This window comes from Carassius carassius, chromosome 34, assembly GCF_963082965.1.
Source record: "Carassius carassius chromosome 34, fCarCar2.1, whole genome shotgun sequence".
In the NCBI taxonomy this organism is placed as follows: Eukaryota; Metazoa; Chordata; class Actinopteri; order Cypriniformes; family Cyprinidae; genus Carassius; species Carassius carassius.
Window position 1 is genome coordinate 27,946,130 of NC_081788.1, and position 24,889 is coordinate 27,971,018.

The window sequence follows — 24,889 nt, forward strand, 5'->3', positions numbered from 1 at the left end:
GTCACTTGATTGGCCATATGTATGTCAAAAGATAATAGAGCTGTATTTCAGAGAGAGAAAGGAACCTGAGCTGTGTGAATATAAATATCGTTAAAGTTACTGTTTGCCAAATATACTAGCAGAAGCTAACTAAAGCTGTTTAACCAGTTGCGCTTGGATTAGTTTGTGGTATACTTTGGTCACTGGGTCTTGCCTAACAATGACCAAATGAACAGCTTAACATGAACTAGAGTGAGCGGTGAGGGTCAAACACCATGAGCTTAACTGACTCACCTTGTGCACATGATCTCATGCTTTCATACACTGTTTAAGCAGATATTATTTACCCACATTAGACAGAGTGTTGTGATGATACACACAGCTGCTGTAAGAGCAAAGGTCATCATGGTTATCTTGATACCTTTAAGCATTTTATTGTTCTCTTTCTGTCTGTGCTAGTGCAGCAAACCACCTGCTCCTCGAGATAATAACAATTATCACTATGGAGTGCAACATTGTCCTCCTACTTTTTCAGCAGCTTTCTTATGGAAGTATTTTTCCTATAGGGATTTAAAAGGGCCTCTTAAAGGAACGGTTCACCCCCACCCCCCCAAAAAAAACAAATAATTTGCTAAAATTTTCCTCACCCTCAGGCCATCCAAGATTTAGATGAGTTTGTTTCTTCATTAAAAAAGATTTGGTGAAATGTAGCATTCCATCACTTGCTCATCAATGGATCCTCTGCAGTGAATGGGTGCCATCAGAATGAGAGTCCAAACAGCTGATAAAAACATCACAATAATCCACAAGTAATCCACACCACTCCAGACCATCAGTTAATGTGTTTAGAAGTGAAAAGTTCATTGGTTGTAAGAAACAAATCTAAGATTAAGACGTTTTTACTTCAAACCATCGTTTCCTGGTTAAAATACAAATAATGCTTTATCCAGTAGAAAAATTCACATGTGTTATATTTGTTACCTATCTGTTTAGATCTGGGACTGTTACTGTTACATGTACTGTTTACCTGTAAACAGTGTTTTATCTGTGCATATTTCTGATCTCCTGATTCAGACAAGATGGCTAAAAAGATGGTAAAAAGCAACATTATGAATAGAGGACTTGGCATATTAAAAATGCCTTAACGATGATTTTTGGGAGATTGCAAAATTTCATTACCTCAGTTCAGTGTGTATTATGGATGTGGGTGGCACACATTTCTTGTCATATTCACTGATTGGTTGATATTTCTCAGCAGAATCATGGGTAATGTAGTTTTTCACCGGGAGTCCTGCTGTTTAACACAATTATTTTTAAAAATTACTCAAAAAAGTGCAGGTTTATGACTTTCGACAAAAGCGAGTAATCTCATAGTTTATAGTGATTCTGTCCTTGAAGGTTTATAACATTCAAAATCAGTTCCCTTATGGAGAAAATGAATGGGATTTTTACTTAAAGGTCTTCTATTACTGTGGCTCGTACTTAGGGACTTGGGCAACAACCTTGCAACCACATAGTAACATTCAATCAATTTTAACAAGTGCATCGCAACCAAGATTAACGGCCAAACTGTCCTTGAAAATGTCCTTTAAATTTAGTCTGCATATCAATGTACTTTTAGTTTGTACTTTATCAGACCATGCATTTGGAGCTAAAAGCTAAATCATGAATTTGAAGAAGATTTTGTTTGTTAGTGCTTATGCAATCTATAAGTGGAATTATTGTATGTGGGCTCAGGGTAATACAAATCATGTCTTGTTCATGCATGGCAAAGTCATAAGACCAAGTTTAAAGGTTTTACCTCACAGATCTACCTGGGTGGTGGTAGTTTCATTGCATTTTAGCATCTAAATGATCTGCACTGGAGAGAAATCAAAGCCACTTGAGCTGTATTTGGCAGCAGGGCTCCCATGGGTGTTTATAGACACATCATGTCATCAAGTGATATTTCCTGACTTATTTCGAGCCAGGTTTTTGCTAAGATGCTACTTAAGATTTCCTGTGATCCCAGATGTTGTGCTTCACTGCCATCGGCTGGTCTGCACATGTTGACATCATCATTGCTGTTCGGTCTGGTAGCCATGATTTCCATGATAATAATAAGTGTTATATGAGTATCTCATTGGCAGTACAGTTCAGGATGAACCTTCCCTAAGGACTGCTAATGTGAGAAATGTTGTACAAATGGGAAAATGATCTAATGAGCCCTTATTAACTGATGAGAAAGTGGTGTTTATGAAAGCAGGAATCTCAATGGAGCCTAATACTGTGGCCTAAAGTAAGTAATATAATTCGAGAGAAACTCCAATTTATGCCATTTTGAAATTATCAGTGGCATTGCAAAATCTACTTTTTAATACATTTTATAGTGATTTCTGAGTAAATGTTGTGTTCTGAAGAAAACATATTTGGTTTACATGTTATTGTCAACTACAACTAAAGCTATACAAATTCTTCATTGAAATAAAGCTGAAATTAAGAAAATATATAGCTATTAGATAAAACTGAATGAAAATATTAAGAAAATCGAAGTGTTGCAAAAGTTATAGAAATAAACTAAGCTGAAGTATTAAAACTGCTCAAACTGAAATAAATGTAAATGAAAAGTAAACAGAACTAAAAATACAACTAAATAAAACCAATAAAAAGTACAAAACCACATGACAAAATTACAAAAAAAAAATTCATATTCCAAATTGTAATAAATGACCTGCTCCAATAGTGTTAATAATTAATAGTAATAAAATAGCACTGTTACCAATATAATTCAATTCAATTCAAGTTTATTTGTATAGCGATTTTTACAATACAAATCGTTACAAAGCAACTTTACAGAAAATTCTGCTTCTACAATATTTAGTAGTAGCTAGTAGTTTGTGCACGTTTGACAGGATTTTAGAAAAATAAAAAAATAATAATATTAATACAAGACGTAGTCAGCTTTTTTTTTATTTTATTTTTTTTATTTTTTTTTTTTTATTTAGCTGACGCTTTTATCCAAAGGGACTTACAATTGCTATATATTTCAGTTTCACAGTGGATTCGAACCCGGGTCTCTCACGTCACAGGCATGCGTCTTATCCACTGCGCTAACACCACCCTACCCCCAGCTAGACGATGAACAATCAATATTATTAATTAATAGTTATTATATGATGCAGTCACACATGTAGCAATAATTGTTAGTTCTGTTTGTTGATTCAAGGTTAGGATCATCTGGGGTCCTCTGAGGGTCAGCATCATCTCTTCTCAGGTGTTCTGGATCCAGACTGGAGCTTGTGTAAATCCCGTGGCAAAACATAGACACAAAATAGAGACATCATTAGCATAGCTGCTGATCCAACAAAGTAAAATTAGTTTAACCCAAGCTAAAGAATAAAAATGCACATTTGATCAGATGCAACTACACTCACAATTTAAAAGATACATTATTCGTATGCTTGGCGAAAGAGATGTGTTTTTAATCTAGGTTTAAACAGAGAGAGTGTGTCTGAACCCCGAACATTATCAGGAAGGCTATTCCAGAGTTTGGGAGCCAAATGTGAAAAAGCTCTACCTCCTTTAGTGGACTTTGCTATCCTAGGAACTACCAAAAGTCCAGCGTTTTGTGACCTTATTTAGACCACCTAGAAGTGCATTACAATAGTCCAGTCTAGAGGTCATGAATGCATGAACTAGCTTTTCTGCATCAGAAACAGATAACATGTTTCGTAGCTTGGCAATGTTTCTAAGATGGAAGAATGCAGTTTTTGTAACATTGGAAATATGATTTTCAAAAGACAAATTGCTGTCTAATATAACACCCAGATTTCTGACTGTAGAGGAAGTAACAGTACATCCGTCTAGCTGCAGATTGTAATCTACAAGATTCTGTGTGGTGTTTTTTGGTCCCCACACAGAATCTTGTAGATTACAATCTGCATTGAAAAGTTGCCTGCATGAGATTTGTTTGGGGCTTGCTAAAGTGTTGCTAGGGTATTTTGCATGGTTGTTAGGTGGTTACTTGCTGGCCTACATCAAAAGTAGTCCCTCTTTCAATGTAGGCTAAGTCTGTAAGGGATTTATTTTGGGTCTTATATTGTCAATCACTAATGCAGTAAGTGTTGATTTATGGTCGGCTTTTCATGTGTGTCTCCTTAGATTAGAGACATGCAATATTGGCCATATTTCTCTCTGGCTTCATCTATTGAAAAATCACATCAGTCAATCACTAGTTTCATTTATTGTTGATTTAAATGAAATGAAACGCGTTAAATCCCATGGCACAGGATATTTCCACCATCAACATTCACCCACCCCTAGAAGTGCCATCATAATGCCACAGGAAGACTGCTGGCTTACTGTTCTTCCTCTGACCCGGGTCATTCAGCTTGGCCTGTGCTGGAGCCCTGTGGCAGCCTGGATCATCCTGGATTAGCTTCAGCATAATACAGCTGCTAATCAGGCTGTGTCTGTGGTGCACTGTCCACGCTGTTCACTCCAGCAAAGAGCAGGTGTCCACTGATATACCTTTCATCTGCCTGTATTTCCAGAGCTCACGGGAGCTGCTTTCACATGGGCCTCAGTGACGTTTGCATGATTCCCACGCAGAAGCTTCCAGAAAGAGCCTCTTTTTTTAGTAAAACAAAATTGAAAACAATTTCTTTGTGACACTTGCATATGAGAAAAAAGGAGAAAAAGTAAACAACAATTAATAAACATCTGATTCTAACATTATTTGAAAGAAAATTTAGAAAAAAGTAAATAAATAAACAAAACAACACAAAATTAAAGTGCAATTAGACTTCAAGGATTACACTATATTCTGTTACTATATTCTGCACTGCTTTTGATAATCGGAAATGCATATTTTTTCAAGTTTTAAGTAATATTTTTATAACATTAATGTATTTTGATTACCATTTTATTATTATCATTTTCATTTGTAATAATTTTGTTATCTGATTTGTTATTTCTATTTTTTCTAAATAGATTTGATTTATTTTTATTTCAATTTAAGCTTTATTTCTGTTACTAATTTTAGTGCTTCAAACTTCCACCTATTTCAGGTTGTTGTAAAGCAAACATTATAATATTTCAACATTATAAGCTTTAGCTAGAGGTGCATGTGTGCTTCTTAATGCACTTGTGTACTGAACAGGTGTTATCCTCATCGGATGAGTAAACCACCTCATTTGACATTTGATTCCTGAGAAGTAGATTCAAACTTCTGCTTTCTGATGACCTGTTGAACCTTTAATACTCTTAACCATGTTAAGGGCATCACCTGCAGAAATATACACCCGACACAAACACCTTCGTCAGAGTACCTTGTGGTGAGAATAACTTGAACACATTGCTCCTAATGCGATCGAAGTGGCAAGTTGCCCAGCAAACAGCTTGAACTGGAGTACTTACATCTCCAGTATTACTGGTAATTAAACTGAAGACATGGTAGATTTATCACGTCAAAAAAGTAGATCATTGAGCTCTTACCAGCATGTGAAATGAAACATCAGTGGTATATTTATATTGCATGGAGATATATTAATGGAGATGGTCGCTAGTAACTGTGTCACTGGCATATTACTTGATTCATTTAGTCAATTGAGTGTGAACTATCGAAGCAGATCAGCCTGAAACTTGTGCCAACTAGATTGTCTGTTATCAGCTAAAGCTATCCCAGTGGACACACTTGGGTCAATAACAGATGGTACATGTCTTAGCATGTCTTAACGAAACTTCAAGTGGCAATGTAGGTGTTTTGGCTGTGGATGGTGTGCTGAAGACATTTTATTAAGCGCCCATGCCAGTCAAGCCCAAGATCAAAGATCAGATGGTTTGCAGAGCATGTCCCATCATGCCTTGGGACAGTCTAGAGCATATCTTCACCATCTTAAACATCTGTTTTATCATTTGCAGTTATGTGATAGCCTCCAAATATTCACTACTGTTCAAACTTTTGGGGTCTGTAAGATGTATTTATATTTAAAGATATTAATGCTTTTATTCAGTGAGGATCCATTAAAGTGATCAAAAGTGACAGTAATGACATCTATGTTACAAAAGATGGCTGATTAATATTCTAAAGTTCGGGGTGGTTTTGAAAGAACTGATGGGCATTTATTTGATCAAAAATACAGTAAAACTGTTAAATATTGTTACAATTTAAAATAACTGTTTTCTATATTAATATTTTTTTAAATAAAATGTATTTCTGTAATCAAAGCTGAATTTTCAGCATCATAACTCCAGTCTTCAGAGTCACATGATCCTTCAGAAATCATTGCTGCTCAAGAAACATTTCTGATTATTATTATTAATATTGAAAACAGTCGTGGTGGTCAACTATCATGGGTGTTTACATTATTTATTGTTAAATAAAGACCCCCCCCCCCCACCCCCATTCCTTAAAATATGGTTTCAGTCTCACCACAGAGCACAGATTCTTGACTTTTGTTGCAAAGTTTAGTGCTTTTGGCTGGAGTCAGACACACCTGGAGTCTCGTAGGGCAGAAAGCCTCTTTCCGACACGCAAGCTTTGCTCTCTGTCTGTCTTTCACTGCTTGCACTCCTCTCTCTGAAAGACACTTTCACAAGGAGGCCTTGTTGAACAGCTTGACTGGTAAGAGACTCCATGCAGAGGCACACAATGCCCAGCCCTCATCTGGCACCTCTAAAGGCCGGCTTCAAAATCACTTCAGGCAAATAAAGCACTGACTCCAGAAGAGAGGCATTATAACCTCAGTTGATATGACTGTTCCTATGGGATTGTGACTTTTGGATCTCTTAAAAATGAAGGATACAAAGAGGTTTTATTGCATCTAATGTCATAGAAGAACCATTTTTGGTTCCCCAAAAAACCTTTCAGTGAACAGTTCAGTGTGAAGAACATTTAAATAATCTAGAGAACCATTTGTGGTGTGAAAAAGGGCCCTATGGATGTTAAAGCTTCTTCATGGATTCTTCAATGTCTAAAAAAGCATTATTTTTAAGTGTGTTCATACGACTTTAGCAAAGCTGTGCCTTGTATAAACGAAACAATTTTTGCTAGTCATTTTCAAACCGTTTATTTACAGTATGACTTCAATTATGCAGTATTTCCTACACCAATTATATTAATAAGTGCTGTTGTTATGATAGGAAAGAATATTTTGGTAGTAACACAATATACACTTGCTTTTTTGAAAATGATATTTTTTTCTTGACATCAAAGGCATTTTCCAAGTGGAGGATATTGATGTGGAAACAGCTGAAGTGTGTGGTTTATTTCATACCTGTGGTTGTTCAGCCAATAACTCTCCACTGTGTTGTGGAAATCTGTGATTTGGGCTGGAAAGAATGAAAATTTGATTTATATTCCCCTGGTGAAATTTGACTTGTTTGATGTGCCAGAGTTAATGTAACCACAATATCTGGTACCTTTACCATTATGTACTTCTGATTTTTGTTGCGTTCTCTTTCATAGATTTGTGCAGAAAGACAAACCAAGCAAAATGCATTCGGATGCTTTGCGCATGGCTTCTTAAAATAGCCTCCCCGTCCAGCTCGGGCTTTAATTAACTTAAAGTAATAAGCTGGTATTAGTGGCTTTGAATGGTGGGAGATGGGTTGCTGGGGGGATTTTGCTGCTCTCAGGTGCTCAATCATACGAGTGGATGCTTGCCAGCGCTGTATTAAACAACTTCTGCTTTCATTTCCAGGCTCTTTGTGGAGAAAGTCCTCCACAATACTGGAAAGAAATATTAAACAGAGTGGAGAGTTATTGTAAACTGCGGGTTGTGTTCACTTTCTGGGTCACTGTTGGGTGATGTTTGAGACAATAGGGAGGTTTCCTGATGTTTGGACCACTGTATTTTAGAAGGTAAAATGTTTTTAGCTGAAAAAAAAACACAATTACTATTGCTCATGCAAAAAAAAAAAACGAACATGATTTTCTTGTTTTCTTTGTATTTATTTATTTATTAATTTCTATTGCTCATGCACCATGAAGTATTGCATTAATGTGGATTAATTTTTTGCATGGGCAAACAGCACTCACATTTTCAATAGAGAAGGAGCAGGTCAACCAATGATGGGAAGTTAAGATCAAGGTTATTATAGTTAACTAAAACTAAAATAAAAACATTTTAAAAATGCATTTCTTTAAATAAAATAAACATGAATGAAAAAATGCATTTATACATGTGATTTATAAATAATATAATAAAACGTATATTTAAAATGCATTCATTTGTTTAAATTGACTAATAACTAAAACTTGACTTTATAACTAAAACTTAAACGGAAGTAAAAAATTTATATACACATTTTGAAACTCTAATAAAAATGACAGAAAATAAAAAAATATATATTTATTTATTTATGATAAATAAAAACTATTCATATATATATATGAAGTGTTTCATTACACTTACCAAAACAACAAAAGCAGTCAAATGTTTCTGCAGAGGAGCAGAAAGATTTGAAATTAAAATTAGGCATAAAATAATGTCATTCATGTGTATATCAGCTGAAGTCAAGTAGTTGGTAACCTGACTCAAATGAAGACACGAAGCAGGCCTTTGTACAGTTTTTCTGTAATTAAGGGATCACACAAGACTTCTTCACCTTAAATATGTTTGTCAAAATCAAAAGTGTTACGAAATGCACCATATTTTGTGAGAATGCTTTTTGGAGGCATTGTTATTGGAATCAGCACCCCAAAATTTGCAACACGAATTGGATTTCATTCAGCAAATATGATGCAGGCCAGAGTTATCTGATTTGTGAATAAATCGTACTTTTGCTTGATTGTGGTGAAATATGACCTGGACATATTCTTTAAAGTCTCAAGATTTTTCTAATAAGGAAATGTGCAAGTATTAAATGATAACGTGAGATGGGTGTAATGGATTACGTCTATAAAGAACATAACACTCTGAACCGGGAAATATTCCTCATGTTGTCTTATCTTAGACCGAGAGTCCTCAGAACTGACTTATGTGTGTGTCTTTGTGTTTCAGGTGGGGTGTGTGTGATGGTATATGAGTGTTTACCATGGTACAGAAGAAACTCTGGCTTCTGAATGTCACCGTCGCGGCAGCCCTCTCTTTACTGCGTAAGTACTTCTGCCTTCTCCTGCTAAAGCTGGCCTTAAATCACAGCGACCCCGTATTTAGTATTTAGTATGTAGTATTTAGACCCCTTTATTCATGTGTGTGTGTGTGTGAATGTCATTGCATTAGAACAAGTGTCTGTATCTGCATGTCTCAAATGCTGCATCTCTTCATTAACTTTGGAGTTTTGGTGATTCTTTTTATCAAAAGTTTTGCATATAATGTGTGTTTAATCCTTTTTTTTCCCAAGACTTTCCAAGACCATTCTCACTCATTCACACCATCTGTTATCCGTCCTTTTGTTTCTGTCTTTTCCCTCCCGTGATTCTTCTGCTGGTGTATATTATCCATAATATCACAGCACACAAGGTGGGTTTAGTTCAGCCTGTTTACGCACAGAACACGTTTGGTGCTGGGGTTAATTCTCATTTGTTAACGAACAAACGACCCTTTGTGTGTCTTATTCTACACAATCTATCCCAGTACAAGCGAGAGCATTTGTGATATTTAAGATGGTATTAAGGAGCAAAGACCCCAAACATTTGGGGGAAAAGGGATCAAATCCTTCCTGTAAAAAATGAAATCAGCAAATCCAGATTTAGATCGGTCTGGGATTTAGATTTCCCTTCTCTCGAGGCACGGGGTGTGAGTCTTGGGGGAGGCTGGCCATGTGTGCACCTCAGGGGGTCTCGGGGCAGAGGGAGGGTGGGGAGGTTGTGCTTCAGTCAGCCGGCATCACTTTTGAGAGATTACCCTTAATCGCAGACTAGATGAAGCGCTATGGCACAAGAGGTGCAAATCTGCCCCGATGGGTTTGAAACTTGTGAATTTGAGAGTCTACCGACTGACTCAGCTTGGTGTGGAATCTCACAAATATTAAACTCATTCTCTTTTCTGTGATTTGAAAAATATATATATAATAGTTGTACTTAAGTTTAATGAACAAGATCATTTATTACTGAATTAAGGTAATGCAAATTAGATTTTTTCATTTATTTTCTTCTGAAAAATTACTTTAAAATATTATTTATAAATATTATATATATATATATATATATATATATATATATATATATATATATATATATATATAATTTTTTTATGCAACAACATCATTTTTTTTTTGATTGACCCTTACGAGGCTTCTTTTGTCTGTCCTGTTGAGGACTGCTGAAAGAGAAAGTGTCACAGACTGAGGCGTCCATCATATTAACATGCTGTATGTTAATTTACATGCATGTCATCTCTTTGGCACCCTACCCCCGTTCATCAGGATTTGCATGCGCCCCCATTAAGTGTGTGTTTTTGTGACATCACCCTCCTATTTCTCTTTTGTGTCTTGTTTTTCTTAGTCACACTCTCATTTTCCATCTCACATTCTCCTCTGGCTCTCGTTCCTGTATGTATCCTATCATTCCTCTTTTACTTTCTCCAGGACATCAGAACTGCTGGTTTTATCATTAAGTACACAGTGTAAAGGAAGTACTTGCCTCCAATGACAAATATTGGTCTTTAACACCCTGTGAATTTGATCTACACACTGTGAGTGCGAACAGAACTCATGCAGGGTGTTTGTTATTTGTTCCTCGTGATGTATTGTTCTTCTGCTGACTATTTTGAGAACTAAATGAATTAACCTTCTAAATTGCATTACTTTGTCAAAATAAGTGCCTCGTCACATGACTAGCACTTCTCTCCCTGCTGAACAAAGTCAAGATCAGCACTAACCAGCAGAAATCCATCTTATACAAAACTAAATCAAAATAAATACATCTTGATCAACTCAACTAGACCAGCAATAACCAGCAGAAATCCATCTGGACCAAATCTAAACCAGAATACATTTGTTTGGACATATCTAAACCATCACTGACAAGCGTAAAACAGCCTAGACCAGCACTATCCTGCATACATACTGGACTAGCTCTAAACTACAGTAATATAATCTGTGTGGAGCTGTTTGAAACAACCAGAATAAATCAGTCTAGACCAGCACAAAACTACTAGACACTAACCAACATAAATAAGCATAGACCTGCCTTAACCATCTTAATCTGGAGAACCATGGAAATGCATGTTGGTTTATGATGGTCTTTCCAGCATGGAAGAGTCTAATCAGTTTTTCCAGTTGACATGTGGATGCTTGTGTTCCTCAGGACTTTCTCTGAGCGCTGAGGCGGTGGTCCGGGGAAGAGTCGGGGGTTTTGCTGAGCTGGGCTGCAGTCTGACACCTCCATCAGAAGGGGCCACCACTCCCAATCTGTTTCCCTTGCATGTGGTGGAGTGGGTCCGGCTGGGGTACAACATCCCCATCCTCATCAAATTCGGCAACTACACCCCACGAGTGCATCCTAACTACAGAGGTGAGCGTCACCGCAGACAGAAATCAGTTTCCCATTAGTCCTGCAGGAGACACAGAGGAACTGATGTAGCCTTTAGACTTTTATGTGCTTTGTCTTCAGAGCTCACAGTAATGCTTATAATTACATTACACTAATGTCAAATAGCACTTTATCTCACAAATAAAATATATGAATTATAATTTTATTAAAAAAAAAAGCTTCAGGTATACTGTTTTTGTTTGTAATAATAATAAAAATAATAATATTGGACAATACATTTTTATTATGTATGACTATGACAATATGAATATGTAATAGTAATAATGAATTTAATAAAATAGTAGTGCTACTACTACTACTATTAATAATACGTCTTGGTTAGACTTCTTTAGACTTCATCAACTCAATAATAATAATAATAATATTAATTATTATTATTATTCTAATTATTATTATTGAAAATAATCTTGCTATTAATAGTACAATTTAAATTTGATTTTTACTATTAAGACTAAATAAATATACAAAAACAAGAAATAGTATTTCTTAAAAAATATATATATATATTAGGGGTATGTGTATTCGTATTGAACCGTTCGGTACGAGGCTTTCGGTTCGGTACGCGGTACGCATTATGGACCGAACGGTTCGTTGGACTAATTAATTATATTTGGAAAATAAAAAAAATTGTGAAATATAATGATATGCGTTCAACAAGGTAGCCCAATAACCCAAACGACGTAACAGGCAACGCCTCTGACACCCCCGAAGAAGAAAAAAACACCAACTTATATGTTTATGTTAGGCTACTCAGTCAGGCGCTCGCTCACTCAGTAATACATGCTGAAGGCTCGTTGCAAAATGGCCAATGCGTTTAACAGACCAGAAATAGAAGATCCTCCAATAACCAACAGGTCTGGTGTTTGGGTGCACTTTGGATTCCCTGTAAGCTATAATGGTGATGGCAAGAGAGTGGTGGATAAAAAAAACAACGATATGTCGCGTCTAGGGTACACCAGCGGGAATACAAAAAAAAAAAAAAAACACCAGCGGGAATACTTGAAACATGTCTCATTTACTCATTTACGCCGACATCACCTTAGTGTGTCAGTATCTGGGTAAAGACGAAAAAAATGAGAAACATACAAGAAAAAAATTATCCCCGCAGCATTTAGACAGACATTTCCAACGGATTCAAACAGGGCAAAAGACATCACCACGGCGATTGGTATATTTACGTTATAGCCGCGGATATGAGACCTTACTATTTACCATTCCTTCTATCATCACCATTATAGCTTACAGGGAATCCAAAGTGCACCCAAACACCAGACCTGTTGGTTATTGGAGGATCTTCTATTTCTGGTCTGTTAAATGCATTAGCCATTTTGCAACGAGCCTTCAGCGCATACTGAGTGAGCGAGCGCCTTACTCTGTAGTGGAAAACGTAGGTTTTAAGAACATGCTTAATGTAATTGAGCCCCGTTACAATATTCCTTCACGAGCCCATTTCAGACAGACCGTAATTACTGCTTTGTTACAAAAAACATAAGCCATTTAGAGAACCAATTGAGTAAAAACACACTCAATATAAAGAGTTATAAAGTTCCATATAAAAAGTTACATCTTTGTATTTGTTCATAACTACTACAATAATATAACATTTTCATTTTTTTTTTATAAGGAGCTTTTTTTGTTTTATACAGTATGCTGCTAAGAAAACACCATAGAAGATGGGTAAAGAATAGCTCCATCATTGTTCAATGTAAAAAACACTTTGTTAGTTTTAATTAAAAAAAATTTAAAATCAAGGAAATTTATCTGCCAATTTTTTCTTTTTGCTGTATCTAAAACGTACCGAACCGAACCGTGACACCAGTGTATTGTATCGAACCGAACCGTGAATTTTGTGAACCTGAACCCCTAATATATATATATATATATGTATATCTGTGGAGATTTAAGAATTAAAAAAAAAAAATCACCATAAAATGATCTGGTTTAGAATGACATTAGACTGAAAGATTGATAACAAAATTTCAGATTTATATGAATTGTATAGTTTTATATAACAGACACTTGCTGAAAAATCTTCTCAGATGCAGCTGAATTTTTAACGCTTGGGTTGCTGAAAATTGTCTAAAGGTTTATTGCTATTGTTAAGAGAGACTAAAGGGTGCTTTACAATCACTTGTTTAGACTCAAAGAGGCCATAGACTTCATCCACTCAATAGCCCACGATAGTTCCTGTTGTTGTTTCTCCAAAAGATGCCGACACACGGCCTGCAAAAGGCTGATTTCCCGGGCAATTCACCAAGAGTTTCCTTGAAACAACTTTCAATGCTGTTTGAGTGCTTACTTGTTTCCGGAGAGGTGCTTGTGATGTAAATACAGCCGTTTGGCCCGGTGCAGCTGAAGGAGGGGTCGTGCTCTGGAATTTATTGAAGGGGGAGGGGCATTGTGTTGTTGAACGAATATCCCCAAATGACCCACCCAAACAAGTGCCCTGTAATCATGTAGAGTTTGTGTTTAGTAGAGATGCTGAAGGGAAAAGAGAGAAGGGGCGCAGGCAGTAATGAATGCAGATAGAGAGGGGGCGGATGGGGAGTAGGGGTGCACAGACGTTATGGCCCATGGGGGTCGTGGGTATTGAGCGGGACCCTGGATTAAGAACACTGGGGTTAAACTGCAGCGGGCCGCGTGTCTCTGCCGGGATCCAGTGGGTTTGACCCAGTAAGAGAGAAAATAGTTTTTCAGCAGGACTGCTTAAAGAATGAACAGAAGGTGTGGGAATAATAGATTTATAAATGTTACTATCACATCATTGTGTTAGCATGCAAAAGACAATAAGTGACATCACTCCCAGCCTCCTGTAATAATTTTAAAAAATCCATATTTGACTTTTTTTTTTTTTGGACATACAAATTTATTTTTTTATTTTTTTATGTAGAAATGGACAGATAATTGGTTTGATTAATATTTTCCACACTTTTATATCTATTTTATTATTGATTATTCCTCTTACTTGTGTGTGCATGGGTCTTATTAAAAATATGATATGAACTCTGTTATATTTATAATTAAATTATATTAAATTGATTTATAATTATATAAACAAATTATCTTATTTTTTATGTGTGTGTGTGTGTGTGTGTGTGTATATATATATATATATATATATATATATATATATATATATATATATATATATATAATTCTCATTATTATATTTTATATAATAAAATAAAAATTGTTATATTATTATTCTATTCTATTATTGTTCTATTTTTATTTCATATATATACAGTTTTTTACTTTTTTATTTAAAAAGTATTTTTCAAACCATTATTTTTATTATGATTAATATTATTTTATATAATATAATGTAGCATTCTATTATTGGTTCTTTAATTGTAATATTAGAATTTCTTTTATATATATATATATATATATATATATATATATATATATATATATATATATATATACATATATACAGGTCCTTCTCAAAAAATTAGCATATTGTGATAAAGTTCATTATTTTCCATAATTTAATGATAAAAATTAAACTTTCATATATTTTAGATTCATTGCACACTACACATTACACACATTTCAGGTCTTTTATTGTTTTAATACTGATGATTTTGGCATACAGCTCATGAAAACCCAAAATTCCTATCTCAAAAAATTAGCATATCATGAAAAGGTTCTCTAAACAAGCTATTAACCTAATCATCTGAATCAACTAATTAACTCTAAACACCTGCAAAAGATTCCTGAGGCTTTTAAAAACTCCCAGCCTGGTTCATTACTCAAAACCGCAATCATGGGTAAGACTGCTGACTAGAAGGCCATCATTGACACCCTCAAGCAAGAGGGTAATACACAGAAAGAAATTTCTGAATGAATAGGCTGTTCCCAGAGTGCTGTATCAAGGCACCTCAGTGGGAGGTCTGTGGGAAGGAAAAAGTGTGGCAAAAAACGCTGCACAACGAGAAGAGGTGACCGGACCCTGAGGAAGATTGTGGAGAAGGACCGATTCCGGACCTTGGGGGACCTGCGGAAGCAGTGGACTGAGTCTGGAGTAGAAACATCCAGAGCCACCGTGCACAGACGTGTGCAGGAAATGGGCTACAGGTGCCGCATTCCCCTGGTCAAGCCACTTTTGAACCAGAAACTGCGGCAGAAGCGCCTGACCTGGGCTACAGAGAAGCAGCACTGGACTTTTGGACAAATTTTGCATGAAATCAAGGTGCCAGAGTCTGGAGGAAGACTGGGGAGAAGGAAATGCCAAAATGCCTGAAGTCCAGTGTCAAGTACCCACAGTCAGTGATGGTCTGGGGTGCCATGTCAGCTGCTGGTGTTGGTCCACTGTGTTTTATCAAGGGCAGGGTCAATGCAGCTAGCTATCAGGAGATTTTGGAGCACTTCATGCTTCCATCTGCTGAAAAGCTTTATGGAGATGAAGATTTCATTTTTCAGCACGACCTGGCACCTGCTCACAGTGCCAAAACCACTGGTAAATGGTTTACTGACAATGGTATTACTGTGCTCAATTGACCTGCCAACTCTCCTGACCTGAACCCCATAGAGAATCTGTGGGATATTGTGAAGAGAAAGTTGAGAGACGCAAGACCCAACACTCTGGATGAGCTTAAGGCCACTATCGAAGCATCCTGGGCCTCCATAACACCTCAGCAGTGCCACAGGCTGATTGCCTCCATGCCACGCCGCATTGAAGCAGTCATTTCTGCAAAAGGATTCCCGACCAAGTATTGAGTGCATAACTGAACATAATTATTTGAAGGTTGACTTTTTTATATTAAAAACACTTTTCTTTTATTGGTCGGATGAAATATTCTAATTTTTTGAAACAGGCATTTTGGGTTTTCATGAGCTATATGCCAAAATCATCAGTATTAAAACAATAAAAGACCTGAAATATTTCAGTTTGTGTGCAATGAATCTAAAATATATGAAAGTTTAATTTTTATCATTACATTATGGAAAATAATGAACTTTATCACAATATGCTAATTTTTTAGAAGGACCTATATATATATATATATATATATATATAATTAGAATTAATCATTTTCTTAATTTTATATAGATTATTATAACTATATCTAACTCTTTAAATAGTTTAAATATATAAAAAACAAATAAAAAAATGTAACTAAAACTTTTTATTATTCTCTTAAGTTTCTTAATGTTCTATATTTTCTTGATGTAGTATAATGATTAGTTATTATTGTTAGTTATTATCTGCTTATTGTTTATAAGACACTTAAAATAGTTGTTATTATGGGTCACAATAAACATTATCAAGTCTCTTCTTTGAAATACCATGTTCTCTAAGTGTTCGGATAAATATTGAGGCTTATTTATCTGATAGCATCTTTGTACCATGCTATCACCACAGTACAACCACGGTCTTTTTGAAAGAGCAGCCACCAGGTCTCATTGACATCAGCTCTGGTGTGGTCCACGTTTGTTTCACTTGAACAGGTTTTGATAGGAGACCAAATGGAAATGTCCATTGGGATGTGCTATGCATCTGTTTCTCAGATGAGCCGCTCTGTGTCTTGACCTGATACTGTGCAACCAATGCAAAATCACTTCAGATTTGTTCTGTGGTGAGTCACGGGTTAAAGAAAGATCTGGGCAAAAGAAGAAATTGTGGAAAAAGCAGACTTCCTGATAAAACAAACATTGACAAATCATGAATAAGGAATAAGGTCAGCGAAAGGAAGAAATCGCCTCTTCTTTTCTCTCTCTCTCTCTCTCTCTCTCTCTCTCTCTCTCTAAGCTGCATCTGTGTTTCATTTTACTCCTATGTCTGGCAACAGATGAAGCATCTTACAGTTTTGAATCTGATGTACTTGCCCTCTCAAATTAAAGACTGAAGGAAGTAACGTTCCCAGACCGCACCGCTAAACCTCACACCACGACAAGAACGACAAGATAAAACCTGACCTGCTCACATCTTTAAATAGAGCTACAAAATGGATCAAATGGATCATGCTTTTATCAGAACTACACTGAAAAAATGGTGTAGAAACCATTTTTGCTCAGAAAGTTTCACTAACAATTAACATCATTTATTATCATTAAATTACATCATATTGCCACGTTCAGGGTTTTTAAAATATTTAAAGTCCCTTAAAGGGACAGTTCACCCAAAAATTAAAAAATTCTGTCATTAATTACTAACCCTCATGCTGTTCCAAACCTGTAAGACCTCCGTTCATCTTCAGAACACGAATTAAGATATATTTGATGAAATCTGAGAGCTTTCTGACCATACATAATTGAATACTATTGTTGCACAAAAAATACAAAAATTATGACTTTATTCAATAATTTCTTCTCTTTCGTGTCAGTCAGACATTTTATTTGTACTTTAGTCAGTGTCTTTGTACATCGCATCCATTGCCGCTGACACCAAATCCAAGCCAAGAAGGGCCATGTTGAAATTTCCAAACGGTGGATAAGATATATACTGAATTTCAGATTAGCTTGGGAGCTAATTGCATTCTTGGGTCGTTAGACCACTTTGATCAGGTCTGGGTTTGGCTCAGATGGGCTGGGACGGCCACATGCTGACAGCTGTGGCACATTGCCCACAAAACCCTCATGGAGTGAAGGAAGACCATCCTTGTTTTATTTTAGCTCTTTCCCCATCCCCGTCTGATCTAGTCGAGGCACGTGAGAAGAATCAGTCAATGTTTCCATGACAGGGAATTTAATCATGCAATAATGTTGGCATAATGTTTCAACAATGTTTTGATTTTCCACTAAATTATCCCTGACTCTAAATCTCATTTAAATCTTAAAATCAAAAGCAGTTTCATTCCCTGTATCTAAACACGACATGCAGTCTCCTCATTCAGCACATCTCCTCCCTCAACTCATCAGCTATTCACCGATAAACTCTTTCATCACCAGATCTATTCAAAGGCAAAGTCGCGTTACCTTTGCTTGACCTTTGTTTTAAAATGATTTTGGTTTTGCATTTCTTACATTCCTCAACTTAAGTCTAGGTAACTTCAAGTGTTTAATCAGCAGCATGAAACAATGGTAAAAAAAAAAAAAAGTAGACTGAAGACTTTGAGTTTACCCTGAAACCTGTCTTTCTGCTCCGACTGCAAAAAAAAGAGCAAAGAAACTAGGGATATCATGTTCCCAGAGTCTAAGAAGAAGAAGAACTGCATCAAACAAAGACATGGGTTTAATCTGGGGCATCAAGAAACCAGATCAGACCAATTTTACGCCGCGGGTCTGTGGTATTGGGATCACCATGCTTGGCTTCTCCTCCACTGGGAGATTTTATACAAGCTTTTAACTCCTGAAACTACTAAGAGGTAACCGGAGGTGGACATCATGCATTAAAAGTACAGAATAAAACTGGCTAATCGTAGAAAATTTTATTGGCTGGAGTCATAAATTGCTATGCATTTTATTTGCTCCTGACTATTAGGCCAAAGTCTACTTGTAATATCTTTTTATTCTTTTGAATTACATATTAAGTTTTTTTTTACTAATCATATAATATCATATATAATGTACACTACTATTCAAAAGTTTGGGGTCAGTAATTTTGGGGGCTGGTGTTCAAATTCAGAAAGGATGTGTTCAATTGGTCAAAAACGACAGGAAAGACATGTATAATGTTAAAAAAGATTTCTATTTCAAATACTTTCTTTTTATCAAAGAATCCTGAAACAAATGCATCATGGTTTCCAGCGCAACTTTTTTCAGTCGGAAATGATACGTGTGTAGTATATTAGATTGGTTTCTGAAGATCATGTGACACTGAAGACTGGAGTAATGATGCTGAAAACTCAGCTTTGACTCACTGTAATAATTAGCATTTTAAAATAAATTACAGTAAAAAAAAAATAATAATAATAATTCACAATATTATTCACAATATTTTTTATAATTTACTGTATTGCTAATCAAATAAATGCAACCTTAGTGAGAAAAAGATATATATTGAAAAACTGAGTTAAATACACAACATATGTTTGCACCGGAGACACTTTTGTTTGAACTTTTACATGGATTTTTCTCTAGCCAAACATTTACTAGCACATGCACATTAAGACATTCCAAAGCTCTGGATCAGCGTTATATGTTACTAACTGACATCTAGAGCCATTTAAAGGGTTTCCCAATAATCCGTGCTGGTCGTTTAGCAATGGCTGGTTGAAACAGGTGGCAGTACAATGTTTGCTCTATCGATCTGTGCCTTCGGGGCACAAGCATTAGCCCCTGTGTCTGTACCTCAGTCGGATCTGTGGGATGAGGGCTAAAGCCTGCCAGACGGAGACCAACAAGGACAGCGTTAACTGTAATCTATCCCACGACAAAGAGCTATTCATAGAGGCTTCGAGAGATTATAGTGGTTGAAGGGGTGGGGGGGGGAGTCAGCAAAAGGGGGTTAAAAGCTGACAGTTCCGTTCACCCCCTAAATCTAGACGTGTGATTGTATTCAAATCTAAACACAACCCATAATGCAGCAGGGCCCTGTCATCCACCAACCCGCACAAAGAAAAACAAGTTCAATGCCTTTCTCAATATAATCTGTGGTTCTCCATAGGTACCATGTGTTTTTTCGTGACACATTCAGACTGTATTCATGAACAGGACGGCGAGAGGTGCAGCTGCGACAGTCGCAGGGCTTTCCATTGACCACAGACAATAGAGAGGTTATCCCTTCAGTTTAGCAGAGAGGGATGGAAAAGATCAGCATGAACAAGACAACATGGGACAGATAGAGTAGGCTAAACTAAACTGAACGCTCCGTGTTTGCTTTCCACAGCCGGACAGCGGAAGAGGCCACCCGCAGTGAGGGCTTCACTTGCAGTGACGCCCCGGGGAAATTTTTTATGGGATGGCCAGATGGGGACAGTGATAATCTCAGGATGCCACCAAAAGGTGTTATAAATACACTATGTGAAGGCAAACAGCAATTTCCTCTATTTACAGACATTCAAAAGTAAACACGTTTTAGAAAATGATTCGCCAGTTATACATTTTATTTCATTATTTTATTTTATTATTATCTATTTAATTTTTCAATTCCTATTTTATTTATATATATTTTATTGTTTTTATCTAATATTATGATATATAGATAATCTATATAATAATATTTTTTATTTAAATATGATGTAATATTTAAAATGTTAATTTTACACTATTTATATTTTATTTTAAATATTAAATTGTTAATTTAAATGTATTAATGTTATTTATTATCATTTAAAAATGTTGTTAATATTTATGTCATTTAATAATGAAATATTATCAGTAATTATTAATAATATAAAAAATCAGAATAAATATTCATGATTAAAAATTTTTTTTAAATCAGAGTTATTATAGTTAACTAAAACTAAAACTGTAAAACATTTTTTGTTACTTAAAATAAAATCAACCTTAACTTGAAAAGAAAAATCTTATTTAAGCTAGTTGGTAACATTTTTCAGTTTCATTTAGTTTAGCTAATAACTAAAACGGAAATAAAAAAATAATGAAAACTATATAGACATTTACAAAAAAAAAAAAAAGGCAAAAGTGCAACACAATTGCTAAAACTTAAATTAAAATTAGAAACAGAAAAAAATATTTAAAATATTAATAAAAACTATAGTTGCATCTTAGTGAAACTAAAGTTACACCAATTGCATAATGATTATATATATTTGTTTTTATTTTTTTGTATTTTTTTGTATTATTATTGTCCGTTACTAGCGAAGGATTTGGAACCATGTTTGTTCTTGTAGTTTAAATCGGTAGTTAACCAGTGTTATCTTTGTTATTTTCCTGCAAATATGGCTCACAATATATACCATTAAAAAAAAAGTAAAAAGTAAAAAATAATTTTTTTAATTGAGAGGCTTTGAGAGATAAATCTAAACAAACACATACTTGTCGCTCATTGAAATTTTATAGTAAAGTGTTCTGATAGTATGTGTGGACATTGAATTATTATTCTAATTTAAACAAAAAATCTTGGTTGGTTTAGTTCAGTGGGGTGGCCAATGATTTTCCCTTGGAGCTCCTTTATGTTCATAGCAGCACATTCTCTCTTGTCATTGAAAAATGACTCGTCCAACAGTTTTCAAAGGAGACGAAACATGTCCCACAGTACCCTGGGGTGAAGTGAGGAGGAAAGTTTCAGTGCTGTATGCCGAGGGAGTTCAGGGCCAGGGGCTTTTGAAAAGCCCATGTCAGAATCCCAGAACCACGTGGAGAAGATTTTTTGGCTGGCTCATGTACCACCCACAACCAGAGAACCTGACTGCTGCTCATATGAGCTGCCTATTACCCTCCTGTGAACATCAGCTAGACTCAGTAACGTGTGATTACAGAGCAGTGGGAAAACATTTGAACAAAGCAGTACGCCAATCAAGGCCATGCATTATTGTGATCTCTACAGCAGTGTAATAAAACACACAGACACACAAAAGTGTGTGCATATTGGCTTATCCAGTCAGATTATTGCGAAAAAAAGAAAAGAAAAAAAAAACTTTTGGAATCCGCAGACTCTGATTAGTCGCTGGGGTCCTGCTGACCAACCATCATCTAAGTATTGACCCGTGTGCAATCGTGGACATGTCTGGAGGTAAATCTTTGGAGGTTTGAGGAGGTCAAGGGTCACCGACTGCTGTTGAGGGTTCATCATTGATCCAGAGGGACCTTCTTTGGAATTCACGTTATGCACTTGTGACAGTAATTCAATTTTTGTTCATCAATAACTTGCGCTGTGGGAGCATTAAGAGCCCATTCCTGTAGAGATGTCTAATATTTGTCAAAATAATCAAGAGATTATATCATGACAGTGAGTCTAATTGCATTAGATGTTGTGCACTTACTATTTCCGTCACATGTTTTGTATTTTAAAAAGCCTGCGGGTACAAAGCAATGCAGCCTTGCACATTTAAACCCAAACAGACCCGCATCTGTCATTCAAAGTCATTGTCTCAGTTCAAATAAAAACACACTTTCTTCTCTCTCTCTCTCTCTCTCTCTCTCTCTCTAACTCTCTGTAATTCACTCTCACCCGTTTCTCGACCCTTTCATCCACTTAAATCAAAACACGCTTTTCTTTTTTCCCCACGTGTAATCTTTCAAAATCACCAGCACAAACGTTTCCCGTGACCCGCCCCTCCCTCCCTCACAGCAACTGAATTCAAATCCAAACTCCCACCCCAAGGTTCCATCGCTATGGAAACCTGAGAGAATTAAAAGGGTGGAGGGGGGTGTTCCATTCTGTTCTCATTGATGGGGAAACATTCCGTGGCGGGAAATAATTCAGTGTCCAGTAACCATGAGTGTTGGTTGACAACCGCATAGTCACTGTGTGTGCTTTCCTGCATGTGTGTGTGTGCATATAAATTTGTTTAATGTTTAATTGACTGTATGCAAGTCCATTTAGTGCTTTTCTATGCCCTAAAGCATCAGGCAAAGCAACTGGACATTGCAGGAATAGAAAGGAGAGAGACAGCAGTATATATTTGTGGAATATCCACCACACCTGGCCTGTTTTAGCCTCTCTCCTGCTTTAATAAGCACCCTCGCTCTCTGACTCAGATCAGAGGAACCTTTTAATGACAGTAAACACATACCGGCTGCCACTCTATAAAAAAAGAATGCTTCTGAAGGATGAGGTCAGACAATTATTATCTATGCAAAATCACTTCCACAGCAGCAGCGCTGAGATTAGACTGGGCTTAGTTGTTACTCGTAGTTAGTCATTTTATATTGAATGGCGGGTTTGAAAAATAAGCCCTCAGGTTGTGAATTTTGCTCGATTGATTGTTATTCGGTTCCTGTTCAATGCAGCAGTCACCTACTGAGGAAATAAGCCTATGTGTAGCAGTCAGGATTGCTTTTTTGTTGCTCAGAGGTTGCTATTTTTGGATTTACGGTTACGGTTACACTACTGTTCAAAAGAAATGTACACTTTTATTCAGCAAAGTTGTATTAAATGTATCAAAAGTGACAGTGAAGACATTTATAGCACTACAAAAGATTTCGGTTTCAAATAAATTCTGTTCTTTTGAATGGTCTGTTGATCAAGAAACCTAAAAAGCAGGAACAGCACAACTGTTTGCAGCATTGATAATAATCAGAAATATTAGAATGATTTCTGAATGATCATTTGACACTGAAGACTGGAGGAATGATGCTGAAAATACAGCTGCGCATCACAGATCATATTTCACTGTTACTATTTTTATTGGATTTGTAATCAAATAAATGCAGTCTTAGTAAGAATACGAAACTTATAAATAATAATAATAATAAAAAATAAAACTTTACCCAGAATTATATAGCAGCACGGCTGTTTTCAACTTTGTTAATAAGATTTTGTTTTTTTTTACAGCAAATTACAATATTAAAATCAGCACATTGATTGCTGCTGTCTATTCATCTTTGCATCACAAAAATAAATTACATTTTAAAATATATTTAAATAGAAAACAGTAGTATATTTCACTGCTTATTTTGAATTATTGATTTAGTAAATGCAGCCTTGGTGAGCAGAAGAGACTTCTTTGTCTCAGATGTTTCTCCTAAAATAAATTCTATTTGTGTGTTTTTATTTAATTTGTGTCTATTTGATTACTTATTTTGTTTTGGGAACATAGTTATCCTACAGTAACCGCTATAAAAGTGAACGTGGATAACAGCTCAGATCATTTGATAAGAATTGTTTGAGTTCATAATGAGAAGATCTCTGACTTTTGATTGCAGACTTTGGCTGTTGAATCCCAGTATTGTCTGAAAACAACTGAGATATCAAAATAGATCTCATTTGTGGGGTTTCTCTCCTAAAGGCACTCTAGATGTGATGCCAAGCAAACATTTGATAAAAGATAAAGGATAGGATATGTCAGGACAGGCCATCAGTTCTTCAGTAAATTGTCCTGGTATGATTTTCATACTCTACATGGGGAGCTTGGCTTCCTTTCATACTTCAACCACTGCTTCCAGCAAAGCGGAAACACACTCACAGCCGCCTTCCACTGCGTTATCAGTGTGTCATCGTTTACAACCCTGGAATTCAGAGAAAATAAAAAAAAGCAGAATAAAAGTACAGGGAGAGATCGAGGTTGAAAAACCAGACTCCGGTAACCAGACAACACATATATCATGTTTCAAAGAGTTGCTAGTATTAGATTAAACTGCTTCTAGGGCTTTGAAACTGATTATTGTGTCTGTGTGCTCCATTCATATCATATTTCAATAACCATTGCAGGTTTGTGGGATTGTTTTCGTTTGGAGTCTGTGGATATGAGGAAAACAGCTGACCATGAGATGTTCAGATTTGTGTGGAGCTGATATTTTCTTTGTCTCTATGATCTACTGAATTGTGCATTGCATTAATTAATTATATTGCATGAATATATCGGGTACGTTATGTAAAATAGTAATCAAGCATACAAATTTTACTTGGTGGTCAAAAAA

The 24,889-nt window shown here is 35.9% G+C and overlaps 1 protein-coding gene across 3 annotated transcripts in view; it reads left to right on the top strand.

Moving 5' to 3' along the window:
- The window catches only part of LOC132114945 (uncharacterized), a 37,736-nt gene that overhangs the window by 1,211 nt on the left and 11,636 nt on the right, over nt 1-24,889 (top strand). For all 3 annotated transcript variants that reach the window (XM_059523343.1, XM_059523341.1, XM_059523342.1), the window contains 2 exons: nt 8,964-9,058; nt 11,213-11,419. In XM_059523343.1, the coding sequence (XP_059379326.1) occupies nt 8,998-9,058; nt 11,213-11,419 (268 nt within the window). In that variant the 5' untranslated portion in view covers nt 8,964-8,997. The remainder of the gene's footprint in view (nt 1-8,963; nt 9,059-11,212; nt 11,420-24,889) is intronic.